General features: G+C 34.8%; 2 protein-coding genes across 2 annotated transcripts; both read right to left on the bottom strand.

Moving 5' to 3' along the window:
• Positions 1-2,612: 2,612 nt before the first annotated feature.
• On the bottom strand, positions 2,613-11,851 carry LOC141599320 (protein THALLO). Its single transcript, XM_074419304.1, has 17 exons — positions 11,631-11,851; positions 11,365-11,508; positions 11,153-11,247; positions 10,796-10,904; positions 10,057-10,196; positions 9,405-9,521; positions 9,032-9,165; positions 8,076-8,163; positions 7,567-7,746; positions 6,864-7,034; positions 6,714-6,776; positions 6,460-6,602; positions 6,258-6,375; positions 4,736-4,998; positions 3,442-3,505; positions 3,286-3,348; positions 2,613-2,959 (listed from the first exon to the last, which is right to left on the bottom strand). Exons 2-17 carry the CDS (start codon positions 11,477-11,479, stop codon positions 2,828-2,830), a joined length of 1,995 nt encoding a protein of 664 aa, XP_074275405.1. The 5' UTR covers positions 11,480-11,508; positions 11,631-11,851; the 3' UTR covers positions 2,613-2,827.
• A 1,009-nt stretch (positions 11,852-12,860) lies between these two features.
• LOC141602487 (putative pectinesterase 11) lies at positions 12,861-17,295 on the bottom strand. The gene is made up of 5 exons (XM_074422747.1): positions 16,921-17,295; positions 16,411-16,570; positions 14,988-15,176; positions 14,337-14,581; positions 12,861-13,287 (listed from the first exon to the last, which is right to left on the bottom strand). Exons 1-5 carry the CDS (start codon positions 17,193-17,195, stop codon positions 13,077-13,079), a joined length of 1,080 nt encoding a protein of 359 aa, XP_074278848.1. The 5' UTR covers positions 17,196-17,295; the 3' UTR covers positions 12,861-13,076.
• Between the last annotated feature and the right edge of the window lie 742 nt (positions 17,296-18,037).

Raw genomic sequence — 18,037 nt, 5'->3', positions numbered from 1 at the left:
GGGAGATTTGTTGAGTTAAAACATCCAACACAAGCTTTAATGGGAATTGTTACATTGCACATGTAACATTTGGTGATGTTAAATGGATGTTAATTCATTATTTAACATTACGTGAAAGTTGCTTGAGCTTTTGGTGAAAACGAATGAATTATTTAATTCATTTGTTTTGTTAACGTAGAATGATTTATGATTTTAAAATCTAACGTCATTTTACGTAGCTATATAAAGGATGGAAAATCTTTTGGAAAAGTATCTCACAAAATATAATCAAGCAAAGTGACTACAAAGTCGGGGTTTGAGGGTGAGGTGGAATACAAGGGGTGTTTTTATACAATAATTTAGGAGGTTACTCTAGGATTGATATTAGTGGAATTAACTAATATTACTGGAGGGCTGGAGGTTGTTATCTAATATTATTGTGGGTTTCGAATTGGTATTAATTCGGGACGGTTACGTTGTACTAGTACTATATTATTATAATGGATTCTAGTCTATCTGACTAGTGGGTTTTACTTCTGGTTTGGAAGGTTTTGCCCTGGGTTTGACCCTAAAATATCGTCTCATCTTAATATTGCTTACTTGTATTTATTTTTACGGTTTACTTGTCGATTAGTTGCTTCTGTTGCGCGTGGGAGATTGGCGCTTATTTCCCAACAGTACTGACTACTGAGGTCCTACTCACCGCCGCATTGATAACACGTTTTCCGTCTACTGTGATATCGGCTTCAGGTACATCTTGCAGGTTCCTACAGAAAACAAGTCAGATAATCATGTAAAAAAATGTACAAAAGGAGAACATTAAACAATATAGCACGTTATATAAGGATGAGTATCAGAGTACTGCATTTTTACGACAATTATTTTCTTTTTCCTATCTATAAGAGAAAAATATATATAATTGAAATTTTCAACGGAAATTTTATCTTTATTAATTCAGAAGACAATACTCAATCCAGGGCGTGCCACGTCATTAATTCAACTTTTTTTTTCCTGAAATACTCCGTATATGTTATGGTGGGACCCGTTAGTGTGCAACATATTTATTTTTTCAGAACTCCGGCTATACAAACATGCGCCAAATTCCGTCTTAGAACAAATACTATGAAATAATTTTACACATTCCGAATAAATGAAATTAATGGTATATAAGTGAAATGAATTATAAATCCGAATAAATGAAACTAATTACAAATAAATGAATTACATAATTTTTTTTAAAAAAAAAATAATAATAATAAAATTACATAATTACGAGAAGGAATTACATTTAATTACGGGATTGAATTACATATAATGCGAATAAATTACATGCATAATTTTTAGAAACTAGATAGTACGATATATTTTTTTAAAAAAAATATCCTTTGTTATTTCCTCTTAAACCATTCTTAAACCATTGCATGTAAACACGTATTTATAACAAGTTTAAACATTAATTATGTAGATCGCTGATTTAGACCAACTACATAAGTACAAAAAAAAAAAAAAAAAAAAAAAAAAAAATCCAAAAACATTAATACTGACTCAAATACATACCCGTGCAATTTTGCTCGGGTTTAAAACTAGTTGTTATAATAGTAGAAACACAAAGAATACTGTTTTTTGAGATTAGACACAAAAAAATACTTTCCAAGTACCCCTACCTATCGATATAATTAATATTTTCAACGGAAATTGTTTTTCAAAAATAATATTTACTATATGATATAATCCCTGTTTACTAAAAGAATAGGTGAAATCACAAATTTCCCTCTAAAAAGCATCTTTTTAAATAAGCAAGTTATTGATAATTTAATTGTATTCACTAAATAAGGAAATTAATAACTATAATAATGTATTTCATTATATAATTCTTTTCATTAAATTAAGTTTTTCATCAAATTATATAATTTTCAGTAAACACTAAACTATAATATTTTGATTAAAGGATAAATAATACGGTACAAAACTATAAACTATTAAATCTTTTGTTGATTTTATTATTTGAGAATGTTTTGATTACTTTCATAACAAAAAAAATTGCGAAAATTTATAAATTGGAATCATTAGCTTGGTGGTATAAAAAATATTTAATAAAAAATAATTTCAGCACATTGCTCAATTTTCTTGAATCAATTTCAGTTTTTTTTTTTCGAAACAAAAACAATAACGAGAAAAATGAACAATTAATGAGATACCATTATTATTTTACAATTCAACTTTACTCGGTATTCTTGAATAATTTTGCAGTTCAAATTTTTTTTTTCTCATATTAAAATATTAAAATATGACGTGAAATATCAAAAATTAATGATAGCATGATTAAGTAATACAAAGATAAAAACTCTATAAATACCGTACATAGATTGCGCGGGATCTAAACTAATTTTATGAATAATTGAGCAACTTGTTTTCAGAACACATTTCACATGTTTAATAGCCGTTGTTTACAAAAAAATCATTTATTAAGGGCCATGCTCATTTTAAAATATGTTAAGAGACATCAATTTTTTTTAAAATAATGCTTGAGAAATTTCAAATAATGTTTACTAAATTCTACTCAGTTCAGTTCAGACAGTTTGAGCCCAAAAGAACAAGACGTCAAGACCCTATTGTGGTATTGCTACACAGAGGAAAAACAATGAAGACACGGAAACGTGCTCCCTCGCTGTATAAGTAGTACTCCCTAGTAACTTATGGTACAATTAAACGTCAATGCATCCACGGTACTTTTACAACAAAATACATTTAAATTATCGTGTCAAAAAAATAACTGGGACTCCCATAAAGGCGAGGTCAAAATTTAAGTGAACACCACTCGCTGTTGCAACAAATAAGCACAAGTTGCTCATCCCTTGAATTTGATGCTCTTAGTGACGCGAGAATTGATGCCAGTTTCCTCCCCACCATAAGGACCTGTAGCCTTCCTCATCTCTTGTACCTGCCCTTTACGGCGTTTCTTAGCCTTCTCGTACTTCTCCTGCACATTTTCAGAGAAGGTAAATCAATAAAAGAGGCAGGGGCCAATACATGTGGTATTCGCTATCCCGGGACATTCAAATAGTTTCTTTTGTGAATTTTGTGCATTTATAAGCTGATCACAATTAAATTTACGTGTTCATTGTGTAATAATAATATAAACATAATTAAAATATCCCATAAAAATACTGAACAGAGTGACGATCCTCGGTCCCATTTCTGTTTCCCGTTTATTCTCTCACCATCTTTCCTCCTAAATAGATGTCATGTAAATAGCAGACAAATTTCAAGACAGACGAAAGGATGATAGTAAAGATAGGTAGGTACCTTTTGCTTCACCCTCGGATTCTGCTTCTTTCTATTGCGAGTAAGTCCTCTGTTTTTCTCCATCTGAAAAGAAATATCAAGAGAGATTAACACAACGATTTGTTTCAATATTACGTCCTCACGTTGAGAGGTACTGACTACTGAGCTCCTACTCACCGGCGCGCTGATAACACGTTTTCCGTCTACTGTGATATCGGCTTCAGGTACATCTCGCAGGTTCCTACAAAAAACAAGTCAGATTATCATGTAAAAAAATGTACATCGAAAAGAGAACATTAAACAATGTAGCACGTTATATAAGGATGAGTATCGGAGTACTACATTTTTACGAAAATTATTTTCTTTTTCCTATAAGTAAGAAAAATATTTATAATTGAAATTTTCAACGGAAATTGTCATAATAGTAGAAACACAAATAATACCTTTTTTTGAGATTAAACACAAAAAATACTTTCCAAGTACCCCTACCTTATCGATATAATTAATATTTTCAACGGAAATTGTTATAATAGTTGTATTGTCATAAGAATCTTCTGTCTTCACCTTATCAAAGATAACAAAAAATTCCTCGAGAAATTCTACTCTACCCCCAAGTTTTTAGATTTTCCAAGTACCTCTACCTTCTTTATATTCCATAGTGTACAGTAGTGTAAACCTAAATTTCATCCTTGGACTCTATGATGACCTCCTTCAACTCTCCATTACCTATTCCGACAACCCCCTTCAACCTCAAGTCTCACTCATTCAAATCACATCACCGTTTTTTGTGAATACAAATCACGAAACACCTTTAACTAACCACAAACTACCATTAATTCCTCCACCATGAAGCATGACTGATGATGAAGGTTTCATGAATTGTTGGGAATGTTAATAGGTGATCGGGCGGGCTAATGGATAATTGGGTGGACAAAAGGTAGATAGGCTGGTTAATGGGTAAGTGGTTGGCTGAATGGGTAGATAATGGCACAATTAGCGAACTAAGTTCGTGATGACAATCAATAAGGTTGTGGTATAGACTAAATTCAGAGGTATGACTCAGATTTTCAAAAAGGCAACTTTGAAAACCCAAAAAACTCAGGGGTAATACGTACAATACCCTTTTTTTCTTTATTAATTCACCCTAATTCTTAGAAAAACGTTGTGGAATGAAGATTTAAGTTAGGAGTTGGTCACAAATTTTAGTCTACAGCGATGAACCAATGACCTTTAAAAAGCAGCAGAAAGTCTTATATAGAACAGTTTTACGTGTAAAACCATATGTTGGACACTGTCCATACCATAAGTTAGCATAATTACTACAAACATTCTTTGTAAGAGAGTATAGGTTAATTAGAAGGTTGTTTTACAGTGATACTTGTATAAAACATTCTTACAACAGAATTGATCGCAGTGGTAGAATTAGAAAGGAACGTGAAAAGAATAACTAAGAAGTATGTAGACAACTTACCCAGAATATTTCTCTGCCTTCATTTTAAGTTTAAGGTCTCGCTGACGTTTATATGAAGTATAGAAATCGTCGTCTGACCCATCAACTTCAGCTCCATCCTCACGATCGTCTCCACCATCACTAAAACTCTCAGGCTCATTTTCAAGCTGAACACCATCATCATTAGAATTGATTCCAGCTCTAGACAAAACGCGAAGCTCGTGTTTCCATCTTCTTTGCCCAAGATCATCTCTTTCAGGCAAGTCATCATCACCAGAAACACCCTTTCAGAAACCATGGGAACACTAATTAGTCCCAAGGACGACACTGTCATCCTAATATAGTGTAAGACCCACCCTTTATATTAAAAACCTACCATATATTATTTCCATAACTAGTACTCCCTCCCTCTAAAATCCAATTGCCTTGAACCCATCTTTTTTAGGTTTTTATGAAGAGGATATTGAACATACAGGCCACTTGGATTCAAGATAAATAACCATGTTTTATTCATCACAAAATTGGGTAGTTTGAAATAGTGAATATGAGTCGGTTTTGAGATGATATTACCACTAGACTATGAGAACTTGTGCAGATGCTCAACATTTTTTAGTCATTTTACTTGGGTTCAATAAAGTTGTTTTCGGGTTGTAAAAACCCAAAAGCCATGTTTTACACTTTACAAAAAAATTAAGAGGCATTGTATGAACGCAGTTGCAAATTCTAAATCTTGATTTGTACAAGCCAAGAGGGAATCAAAAGTCAAGACTACAAGCAAACTGCTAGAACAGAAGGTAAACTCTTGTAGATATAATGAATTGAGTCCTCCAATTTAGTATAATAAAAAAACACCAAAATCTCTATTACGTCTCCATTTGCTCACAAACAGATACTCCACAGAGAGGAAGTCAAGCTATATAACACTATAACAGAAACACAGGTTGCCCATAACACTTCATGACTTGCACATATTAGCAAAAACATTAACGTTGCAGGATTTATATGTGACCAAAAGACATGATGTAATCCCACTTCTACAAAGGTTTGCATAATGGAGGTAGATATGTCAGGCTAGTATTTTTCATGGCTACGTATAAAAAATGAGCACACTTACTTTCCGAGAGACAGACAAATTAACCAATAGCTACTCCAACTTTTGCAGTGCCAAAATGGTCCCACTTCTACAAATGTTTCATATTGGAAGTCGACGTGGCAGGCTACTAATTTTCATGGCCTCTGTTCTAAGACACAAATTAACCAGTATCTACCCAAACTACTGCAGTGTCAAAGAAGCCCTACTTTTACAAAGGTTGCATATTGGAGATAGACATGGCAAACTAATTATTTTCATGGCCACATAAATGACATGAACATACTTTCTAGACACAGATTAACCAAAATCTACTTGAACTATTGCAGTACAAAAGTACACCTACAACACAAGATGCATCATAATAGACACGTAATATTGTGAATCCTAGGATGAAGACTTGAGGGTGATAGAAACAAAGAAGAGAGAAAAATAGCTGAACGTGATCATTACTTTCTTTTTTTTGCCAGGAATGATCCTTGAAAGTTTGCTAGAAAGAGTCCCATTGTCGAGAGTGGCTCCCTCCATTTGCATGACATCATCATCAAAGTCATAGGCTGTCTCAAGCTTTCTGTTTAAGTTTAAACATCAAAATTATGTGACCTTCATCAAACAATAAATGTATATATACAAATAAAAGACAAACTAAGAATACCCTGCAACAATTCTCCGTAGTTTTTTCTTGCTTTCGTCAGTCTTGGATGTATCAAATCCCGATACAGTCTTCTGTCTCAATTTTTCTTCAAGTGCCGCCCTATGTTGCAACATCTTTATACTCTCGGAGCTGACTGGTTTCTCCTGCCACACGAAAGTTCACGTCATTTCCCCTGGCTAGCAATAAGAAAATATGATAGTGCCTAGCAACAATAACATGTGATACATGCAATAGAGAACATATTACTGGATCACCTGACGTTTAAATTTTTTCTCGTTGAACTTTGAAAGCTGCATTTTAAGTGATGCAGCTGTTTCCTGGAACCACAAGTACAGCATAAAGCTTAGAGGAATTAACACAACAAAGGAAGGTGAAAACGACAAAACTTGAGGAACAATAATAACCTGAGGTGCATCTTTTTTCTCAACCGACCCCCCTATCAGCTCATTAAGTTCAGCAGGATCGAATGAGAATGCAGGGTGCTTAGCAACAGGCCTTTCAGCAGCTGTGGCATCACGCTTTTCATTTAATGCATCCTCAAGTTCATCTGGGATAAACTGATCAAGCTCCTTCATCTACAATGAGCATCGAAAACAAACATTGGCATTAATCAAAAAAATGAAGACGGAATTCTAGAATATTTATGTAAAATGGAATATCATGGTACATTAACAGTCCAAAACTAGCGATAGCTACTTATAGACCAGAATCAGAAAATAACTTGCCTCCTGACTAGATCATGAGCTTTGTAACTTGTAAGGAAGAAAGTGTGAAAGATTAGATGACAATGGGTAGAGAAATGGGAAGCACAATGGAGTGTCAGATATTCTGATAAACTTGATATGGGATCGGAAAATTTAGAGTAGACCACTGGGTTGGCCGAAGCCTGTCCCAGTGGCCCACCATTAACCAACCTGCTCCCATAGCAGGATGGTTCCTGGTCATTTTTTCCCATGGCCTAACCGCCCTGGGAAAGAAAACATAATTTTTATGTAAGTCATCCCGGTTAGCTCATAGGCCAGTCCAGAGTCCGATTTCCAAGGCCAGGGGTGAACTGGGCCATGGCCATCTCTAGGAAACACTCAACACATTCACCACACCGCTTACCTTGTCTAATAAGCTCTTTATCTCCACAATACGGGCTATAACTGGATGATCACGAACTGGTTGCCCTTCGGATTTTAGAAGAAGATAGAAGACAATAGCCTGGCAATAGGCATGCAACAAGAGCTGCTTCACCTCAACATAGTTCTTTCCTTCTTTCTTAGCATTCTCTACTTTTTGAACCTTCAGAAAATAACAAGTATCTAAGTACATCATCATCTTCAAATATGATTACAGCTTCAAATGAAAGGTCCACATTCTAATCAAGGACAAAAGCTAGTCCGCACATGTTATCAATACCCAAGATTCATGAATTAGGTTTTATGTCGGAATCTTAGAGCTAAAGGGACAGAACTGTCATTTGCCATCCTTGATTCACTACATAAAACTTAAAAGGAGATCAACAGTTCAATACTAGAATATAAGGATACAGAGGCCTGGTCTGGTACAACAAGTAACAAAGATGATAAACAAAGAGAAATTCACAATATACGGAAGAGGGAAATACATACCTTAGCAAGGAGAGGATTAACTTGGGTCTCAAGGTTATTAAATGCATCATTAAGCTCCGCAAGAAGGCCAGCCAACTCTGGAGCAGATCTAAAATGTGAAGCACATAAACAAAAGTCAGGGAAATGCAAAAGAAAGAGCCAGAATGAGAATGCATGAATCAAATCACGTCTCAAAGCAAAAAGGTTTACAGGAATAAACGCACCAAAAGTGACTAAAAAACTTATAAACTATTCAACACACTTTACACACAATTCAACCATAGAAACCAGGTCCAATTACTTGAAGAATTCAGATTTTTAAATGTTTGATACTCTGATACCATAAACGTTTTAACAAATTCTCACAGAACCTTTTAGGAAACATCAAAACTGCATAAACTGTTCATCATGTCACTTTTGTACGTTTATTCCATCATACCTCTCCAATAATAGCATTTGCAGTAGCATTTATTGTCACCACTACATCAAACGGACCACAAAGCTCGGAACACCTATTGTAACTGGAACGCTACATGTAACTTTGTGAGTTCTTACGTTTTACACCCTTGTCAAATATAAGACTTCCCCCTTTGGATTAGTGTATAAAATTCAGACAACAAAGACATATCCAATACTACTCACATTAGAGAGCCAGCACTGACACCGTAAAAACAAGCACCAACATACTCATGTGGATGTATTTTTCAAAGAGTCAAAATATAAATAAAAAATGATTCTAAGAGCCGCATACAACATGTAGTCAAACGACATAAGAATATTTCAAAGAAATGTACTAAGAATAAGAAAACGCACAAACCCATTTCACACATAATAAAAAGTTAAAATTAGAAGCATAAATAAGAACAAAAAATATAAAGGACTACCTAAACAGAATCCATAAAGCAACACAATAGTGCTTATTCAAAACAAATTGGATCAAGATCCGTGCAATGCACAGCTGCGTGAAAAGAGATTACCTATACACAGCATCCATCTGCTCATCCTTTGACATTGCATCTAAATCCTTCTTCACTTCCTCATACATTGCTACATCATCACCTTCAGCCTCTTTATCTGCTGAAGATTTCGCTCTGCCTTTGTCCATCATTTCCTATTGTAATTACATGAACAAGAAAGAAATAGTTTAACAACAGAATTCAGTGGTCAGAATTGTTCTCTACAATCGATAGAACAGACAAATAATTATTAGCTTTAGATTATTTGGTACAGTTGAGAGGCACATTAGACACTAAAACAGGAATAATCGGTCAGAGATTAGGTATGAATGAAAGAATTAAAGTTTAGCAGTAGACGTGTTGTTATAACTTAGAAGAGTTACCCATCACTTACATCATCATCCATCTGCAAGCCAAAGTCCTCAGCTGTCATAGATTCGGCTCTTTCCTTCTGCAGTCTTTTTGCTTCTTTTTCCTCCTCGTCAGAAATATCCTCTTCACCAGATTTCGCCTGTAAGATGAAACAGAAGTCCAACAGGCCCAAAGTTTAGCCAGGATGATTACCCATCCATTTCTCAAATAGATTTTCAAGAGTCTTTGCTCTTTCCAGCTACTATACAGCAACCTCAATAGAATATAATTAATCAGGAGATTTTACAATTGAATAGTCACACTTAAATAGTTATCACTTACACATTGAGACCCCGTTATTCTAACGATGCTAGTATTCAACACCGATATTAATCTGAGTTGCGAAGACAGACAATACCAAAGTGATTCATTTTCGTAAAGCCAAGCCAGTTCAAGTTCTACAAACAAGTCCGAAAATCGATTTCTATGTCAAAAGGTATCAATTTTCATGTGGGTATTTCCATTAGAAAAGGCCAGATTAAGAAAGATTAGAGCTCCATTTAGGCTATAAAATATTAATTTGAAAGACGAGGGCCTCCTTGAAACTGTAGAACCTACTTCAAAGCAGTGCTGCTAACATGTGAAATATTGAAGGTTCTTGAACAAATTTACAACACAGAAATTTAAAGGTTTACCTCAAAATCATCATCATCCCCATAGAAAATCTTCTTCCCAGTTGCGGACCAGATTTTCCTTTCCTTGTCCTCCTTAGCATCATCAAGAAATTCATCACCAACACCGCGGTTCTTATCCAGAAACTCCATTTGCTTTTTAACTGGCAATGATTCACAACATATAAATTAGTGAGAGCGGACAAAATCTGAGAGACAGAAAATGACATACATACATACTCACAAAAATGATTGATGGAAATATATAACATACTCAGAATATAATTGTTCATTCAACAATAGCAACACCATAGATGAGATACAGGGTAGCGGGATGAATCTCACAACAAAAGTCATACATTCACCCCCAATGGCCTAACCCTCAAAAGGATCCTAATCTAAGATATGCAAGACCACTCACAACTCCGCTTCCTCATGTAGTGGCGAAGTGACTTTGCAGCCTCACCCCTACACTCAAACAAGCTGTTTCCGATAATGATCAAATCCCCAGACCCATGCAATTATTATTAAGGCTAAAAACAGTTGCCTTTCCAGACTAGCATATTTTGCAGATGAGGAAGCGTAATGGGACTATGGTGGTACCGAGGTTAGAATTTGATGACAAGTGGAAAAGGTACTCACATTATCACTAATAAGCTAGCACAAACAAGAACGTACAATAGTTGCTAGACAAATCTACCCTTTTCCGTCAACTTTTTGGTATAGGAAATGGAGAAAGAAGTACCACAAGTTCACAACTTACTTTTCTTAGCCAAGCCAGTATCACGATACTCCTCTTCTTCATCATCATCCTCAAACTCGCCATCATCATCCTCGTCTTCTTCTTCATCATCATCATCACCATCAATACCCTTCAACAATAAATCGTGGGTGTAAGCCCAACAAACAATTCTCACTACCAATTCATTAAATTTCCACTCTTTCTTCCTATTATAACATCCATCACAAAAATACATGTACTCCCTATGTGACCCCGTCCCATTCATTTGTTTGCCTTTTATATTCTTTGTGAAGAGTATTTTAATCAAAGTTAACCAAATGATTGGGACGGAGGAAATATGACATATACACACAACTCAAACAACTAAAGCAACAAAACCTTATAATTAAAAACAGCCTGTTCATCATCGCCGTCTTCGGAATCTCCACTATCATCATCAATATCCAAAGGAATCATATCCCTCTTCTTATGAACTACATTCACAAAAATACTAATCAAAAACATAACATATCAAAATTAAAATGTCACACAAGTTAATATTACAATCGAATGCGAAAGCGAATAAGAACAAAAACATTAGAATTAATTACAGGCATCAATCTCATCATCCATATCATTGACATCAACAACTTCATCCTTGTTCTTTAACTTGGAATTCATAGAATTCCAATGTTTTTGCTTCTGATTTTTCCCACGCTTTACCATCTTATCTCAATTTCTTCTCAAATACCCACCTATCACAAATTCATAAACCCCATAAATTTCGAAAAAAAAAATATACAAAATCAAATAATTTAAGCTGCTATAAAAAAATCAATTAAATTGGGAAAATCAACGTTATGTAAAATAAAATTACCTGTTGAGTAATTTAGAAGGTATGAATTAGACGTAATGGAGCTTTGATGATTGAATTATTAAATTATTAGGTTTAATTTACTAGGGTTTTGGGGGTTTTAGGTGAATGGAGACTGAGAGAAAAGAGGGTTTTGTTCGAAGAACAGAAAACAGCATTCAATCTGGGCATGTATATGGGCCGCGCGCAATTTTGTTTGTTATGGGTCATGTTCCGTTTAAAGTAGGGGTGTTTATTTACGGTTTGGTTATAAAGGAAGTCAATATAAACTGGTTCGGTTTCGAATCGTTTAATTATTTTTTTTAGTTAAAATGACCGTACTTACATCGCAAATGAAAATCGAAAAATCGAATCTCTTACTTCTATTGGAGTAAGAGACTTCTTAACATTTAAATTTAGATATCAATACAAACATGTGATTAATGTGACAGACTTTCAACATGGATTTTCCATCAACATTCTATCCTACCATTAAATGAATTTCTTTATACAATTAGGGGTTGTTTGGTTGATCAAGAAACTTAATTTTTCTAGGAAAATACAATTAATGGGAATTAAGTTCCCTCATCCAATTCGGGTGAATTTCGGAAAAGTGTTTGGTTGCTCATGTAGGAATTAAATTTCACAAGAACTTCTAGGACTTGTTTGGTTACCCTTTAAATTCATGGGATTTTCAAAATCCCATGAATTGCAATATTATGGACTTGTTTGGTTGCCAAAATCATGGGAAGTGAAATTTCCCATGGAATTTAAGTTTCTCCATTATGGAGGAAGTCACTTACCTAACCCCCCTAGGTAAGTGACAATTCCCACATGAATTCATTACCCATATGTCAACCAAACACTTTTTGTGCAATTCACATGAATTTCCATTTCATATGAAATTGGAGTTCATGTGAATTTATGTTCCCTTATGTCAACCAAACAACCCCCCTAATGACCAGGAGTAGGTAAGCAACTCCCTCACATCATGTAGACATTGGAAGTTCCTGGAAAGTTCTAATTCCTACATTTTCCAAAATTTATGGCAACCAAACAACCCATGTTTTTTAAAATCATGAGAATTTCCAATGCCTATGTTTTCTGAGTGGCAACCAAACGACCCTTTATATACGACTTTCATTGCCACTTTTTGAGAGAGAATGAATTTATTCCTTTATAATGCAAAACAAAATTACGTCTATTGCATGGATAAATAAAGGACAACAAAAGTAAAAATGAAAGACATGCCGATATTAACCACAATTAACATAAATATGAAATAATTGTTATTACAAAGTGAATTAACAATTCAAAAGGAAAAATCAATTAAATTAAATTATTTATATACATAGATACACACAGATAGAAATGTATGTAGTAGGAGGACAAATCAATAAATCAATTACGTAAGCACAAATTCTTATGTAAAACGATTTTAAATAATAATTTGTTATATGAAATACGAGCTCATTCTTTAGGCTCGGACACCAGAGCAACATCATTAGAGAAACCTATGATGAAATTGGTAGGTGCGGGTCGAAGCCAGCCTCGTCCGCCAATCATGTCCTTGCTTAGGAATGGTGCAGCTTCTTCACTTGTTAACCTCTTTGACCAATTTACCCTTTTCTCTCTACTTGCCCCTGCCCCGTAGCATTTGTACTCTCCATAGAACGCCGTACTACATGTCACACTCACGAGTTATCAAATTAACACAACATTCATAGTATATGGAGTTTGAGCAGTGACGGAACTAGGGTTAGCAGCAGGGCCGTAAAATAAGAGTAGGTGTTCTTTATTGTCATTTTATGTATGGTTCCAATTTGAATATCTAAGTCCCTAAAATGTTGAAATTACAAGTAACTAGTTTTATACCTGTATAAAAAATGTATGGGTCGTAATAGCAGACGCTATTATTAGATATATGAACATATAATTAAGCGTGATTAAGTGTTCAATACCGTGACAGCATAAATAGTCATATTTGGAGATTTGAATATTTAATAAATATTAGATTTGAATATCAGATAATATACCACCGTATTTTATCATAATTATATTAAAGGTATTTGACATGTTAGACCCGTTGAATGTATGTAAATTGCAACATTTTATGTAAATTGTGATATTTTAACTTATGTTTTAACATAAATAATTAAAATAGAAATAAGAGATAAAAATAGAAATTGGATTGAAGAAATAGGGTAATTAAATATAGAAAATATGGAGGGACCAACATATAAAAACTCATTAACCAATGAAAAGTCTTTAAAAAAACCCAGCTTCGAGTTTTTCTTTTCGAGTTACTCGAACAAAGCAAAACAATTACAAGTATTTCTTAAAATTCATTTTATTTTAATTTGAACTTTTCGATTCTTGTCTGTCTTTAATAATAACTAGCTAGTATTCTTTGTTGTTGTAGAGATCGTTAAAATGGTAAACAATTGGTTACCATGTACTATCACATACTTACATTTAAATTAAAATTTCAGAAGTTAAAAATTAAGGATGAAAAAACAAATAATATTGCATGGTTGAGTTTGTAGCTTAAGATTAGTTTATACTCCGTATCTATGTAGCTAGTAAGATACTCATTCTGTTCCACCAGTGAATAGTTTACGTTGGTTTTAATTCCTCCTCACAAAATAAAGGAAACTTAAACTATTCACTGGGATATAAGAAGTACAATCAAACATGAAAAATTGAAAAACAAACGACAGAGATGCATACCTTTCTTTGTTAACATCTCCCCAATTATCCCATCCTTGTGGTGCAATGGTAGAAGAAATGAAAGAATACGCGTAAATGACACGAGAATATGTACCCCATGGTCTCCCTAGAAGCGCGGTGTGTACTCCTACGCCCGTTATCTTGCAACCTAGAAATATAAAGCCGGTGTTTTCCCATGGCGTCGTTCTTTTCTGGGCCGTAATTGTTGCATATCCGATTTCGTTGATCGAGTGAAGATGACATTTCTTATAGGATATGAAAACCAATATATTAGCTAGGACCATATTGTACGGAGTATATGCTTAAATAAAAATGTAAAGAAATGACTGAAACATTCAAACAAGAAAACGTTTTAAGAATGATTGAGATCGAGAGAATATGGGAGAATACATCTCACAAGTCAAAACATATAAGTCACTAGACCCATATGAGTCTATTTTTGTTCATTTTATTCTATGAAACATTAGAAAGATTTAATTGTCGATTTGTACTCAGTACCAAACATTTTTTCGTGATTATACTATAATTTGATGACCGAACATCTTATTTTTAAGTGGTTGGCCGTACTCCCCTAGTTATCGTTTTTAATCAGGGTCATCTAAGAGCAGATTTCAAAAAGTTCTTAAAACCGGGGCATAACATAGAAAGTACCTCAAATAGAGACGCGGCATTGCCACATATGAAATCAGTGGCTCCTTCAATATAGCAATTGCTATAGTAATGTCTTCCAATATCATCAAGGAGAGTATCTTGGAATGAGAGGATCCTGCAGCTGTAAAATGCAGCTTTGTCTCCTGATACCCTTAAAGCAACACCTTTCCCTCTTGATCCATAATAATTCTACACACAATTATAACATCAGTCAACAACACTCATATAATACGACCGTCTTATATTACAAACCAAAACCTTAAGATTAAGGTTGAGCCCAACTATTGTAATTATTTTTTTTTTGAAGGGAAAAACTATTATAATTATTCATATACGTTCCCTCACTTAAATGTCTATTGAGCTTGAAGAGTGGTTAGTGCACAGGCTACCACGTACCGTGTGCTGATATTCCACTTCGTGAGTTATTGAGGAGTTATTGAGGTTGCCTAGAGTCGAACCCGTGACTTAGAGCTGGCAAAAGCCGACCGACCCGAGAACCCGACCTGACCCGTCCGAAACCCGACCCGATACTACCCGAAAATTGGGTGAACCGACCCCACCCGATAACTAATAACAGCCTTATTTTTTTCAGCCCGACTCGTGACCCGATATTTTCTCAACCTGACAAATGCCCGATAATGAAGTAGCTTAAATAATGGTTTAAATAATACCAAATTGACATTCATCTTAATTATTTTCACTTAAAACTACAACCAATACACCTACCCATTAGTTAAACATAAAATTGCCATCTAAAACTAAATATATAAGATAAAATATACGTTGATAACCTGACCCGACACTCACCCGCACGCTAACGACCCGACCCGACCTGAAGATGAACCGACATGAACCGAACCGACCCGAACCCGTCACTGATACAACATAACCCGAACCCGATATGACCCAACCCGTAACCGACCCGAGTGATCCGATTGTCACCTCTATTAGGTCACGCTGGCTCTGATACTAAGATAGATGAATCATCTTAACCAAAACCTTAAGGTTATGATTGATGCCTAACTATTATAATTATTCCTCGCTACAACAATGTCAGGCAACCTTTTAATTTAGTTAAACACTCGTTTATTACTCCCTCCGTCCCGGTCAATTGTTGTCCTTTGGTTTTGGCACAAAGACCAAGGAAAGATAAGAGGTCCAATAACTAAATGACAAGTGGAACAAATTGAATGAGAATGATCAAATTACTCATCAAGTTCGTTCTTAAAATAGAAAGGACAACAAATGACTGAGACACCCCAAAATAGAAAAGGACAACAAATGACCGGGACAGAGGGAGTATTATAAATAAAAATAAACGATGTCTTATATGTGTAACATACTCCATATAAAAGAACTGTTGTTTATTGCAGTGTACAGCGGTCTTACACAATAACACGGTACTTCATACGTAATTAATTACCTCGAAGGTGAGATACCGTCCAACAAAATCAGAAGCCAAAATAGAGACAGTAGGTGATTCATATATGCTCTCTCCATCATTCCATGTAATTATAGTATCTGTTGCTTGAGTTCCACTTAGTGTTATGTAAGGCTTATCAGCCGGCACAACTATTTTTTCTCTGTACAATCATTCACATAACAAGTAGTAACGTATAAGTTATGCTTCAAATTATGATTATATAAGTAATAATCTAATGCTCTCCTTATAATAATGCATACAAATTAATACTCGGTATGTTTAGTAATCTGTATTAGTTAGTTTAGTTGTTAAAGTCATGAAATGTGGTAGAAGGACCTTGATACGAATCTTGTCAGCATTAAAGCTACATGATGGACCTATTAGTGGGTAAAAAAAAAAGTTACTAACATATCCTGTTTTATTTTAAATTTGTGTAAAACCGTCTTACACAATTATTTGTGTAATAACAATACGCATATATACAATTATACACTTGTGAAAAGTTATTACCTATATACTCCAGGCTTGACCCAAATGAAAACATACTCCTCATTATTAGAAGGGACAGCATCAATAGCCGCTTGTATCGTCGTAAAGTCACCAAGACCGGATTGGTCGACTCGTATAAGGACAGCCGCAGAAGAGTCGGTAGGAGCAGCAGCAACAGCGGACTTACTCGAAGAGGAAGCCATGAGAATTGATACAATAATGAAAGACAAGAAAATATTGTCAAGAAATATCAAGGCAATATAAGGAGCAGGACGTCGTCCCATGCATGTGCGCATGTGAAAATTTTGGTTAACTTGCAGAAAATTACTCCTACTTAGATGCAAGTGCAATGAGAAATAACAATAAAGGAAAGTGTGTTGTTCGTTTTTTGTGGTGTTGAGGAACAAGCAAAGGTGTTTTTTTGGGTTGGGTACTTGAGTATATAGTATGGTATGTATCTAATGTACTTGACAAACAATAATAAGATTGTATGATATGATTAATTATGAATTTGGATTATATATAATATGGTTTTATGGAATATAAATCTTCAAATTGGTGAAATGTATAGCTAGCATCAGCCGTTTTCTTATCAATTAAGCTCAAAATATTGCAGCTTTCACGTTTACGTGTAAATCTCCAAGGTCTTGTAGAGTTATAGTAGGAAGTTGGCAATCATGTCTGAATTGAAGTAGTGACGGCTGTGACGCTAATATGTGGCCGACTCTTCTAATTTCCTCGCGTATCTGTGTTATTGACACCTGAAACTCGGATATGAGTATGACACCTGGACACGTATCGGTGTCGGATACTTCTAAACGAGTCTGAGTAACATAGTATGTTCCATGAAAAAAAGAAAATATTGAACCATGCGATAATTCTTTGCGTATTTCATTTATGAGATGAATTATGTATGCTCTTGACAATCTAGAAGCGAAAAAGTAAGGGTAACTTTGTACATCTTTTACTCTGTCATAGGGGTGGTCATACATTCGGGTCTGGGCCTCTGGGGCGGGTTAAGGATAGGCCAGGTGAAAATTGACCAGAGGGACGGGTTGGTTCCGGGCAGCCGGGTAAGTAGGGTGACCCAGAGGTTTAACCACCCCAGCTAGTTTATTACATATATTTGACTTTGTGA

This window comes from Silene latifolia, chromosome 9 (genome assembly GCF_048544455.1).
Source record: "Silene latifolia isolate original U9 population chromosome 9, ASM4854445v1, whole genome shotgun sequence".
Taxonomy (NCBI): Eukaryota; Viridiplantae; Streptophyta; class Magnoliopsida; order Caryophyllales; family Caryophyllaceae; genus Silene; species Silene latifolia.
Note: the sequence above shows the minus strand (reverse complement) of the source record. Positions and strands in the feature narration are given on the sequence as shown.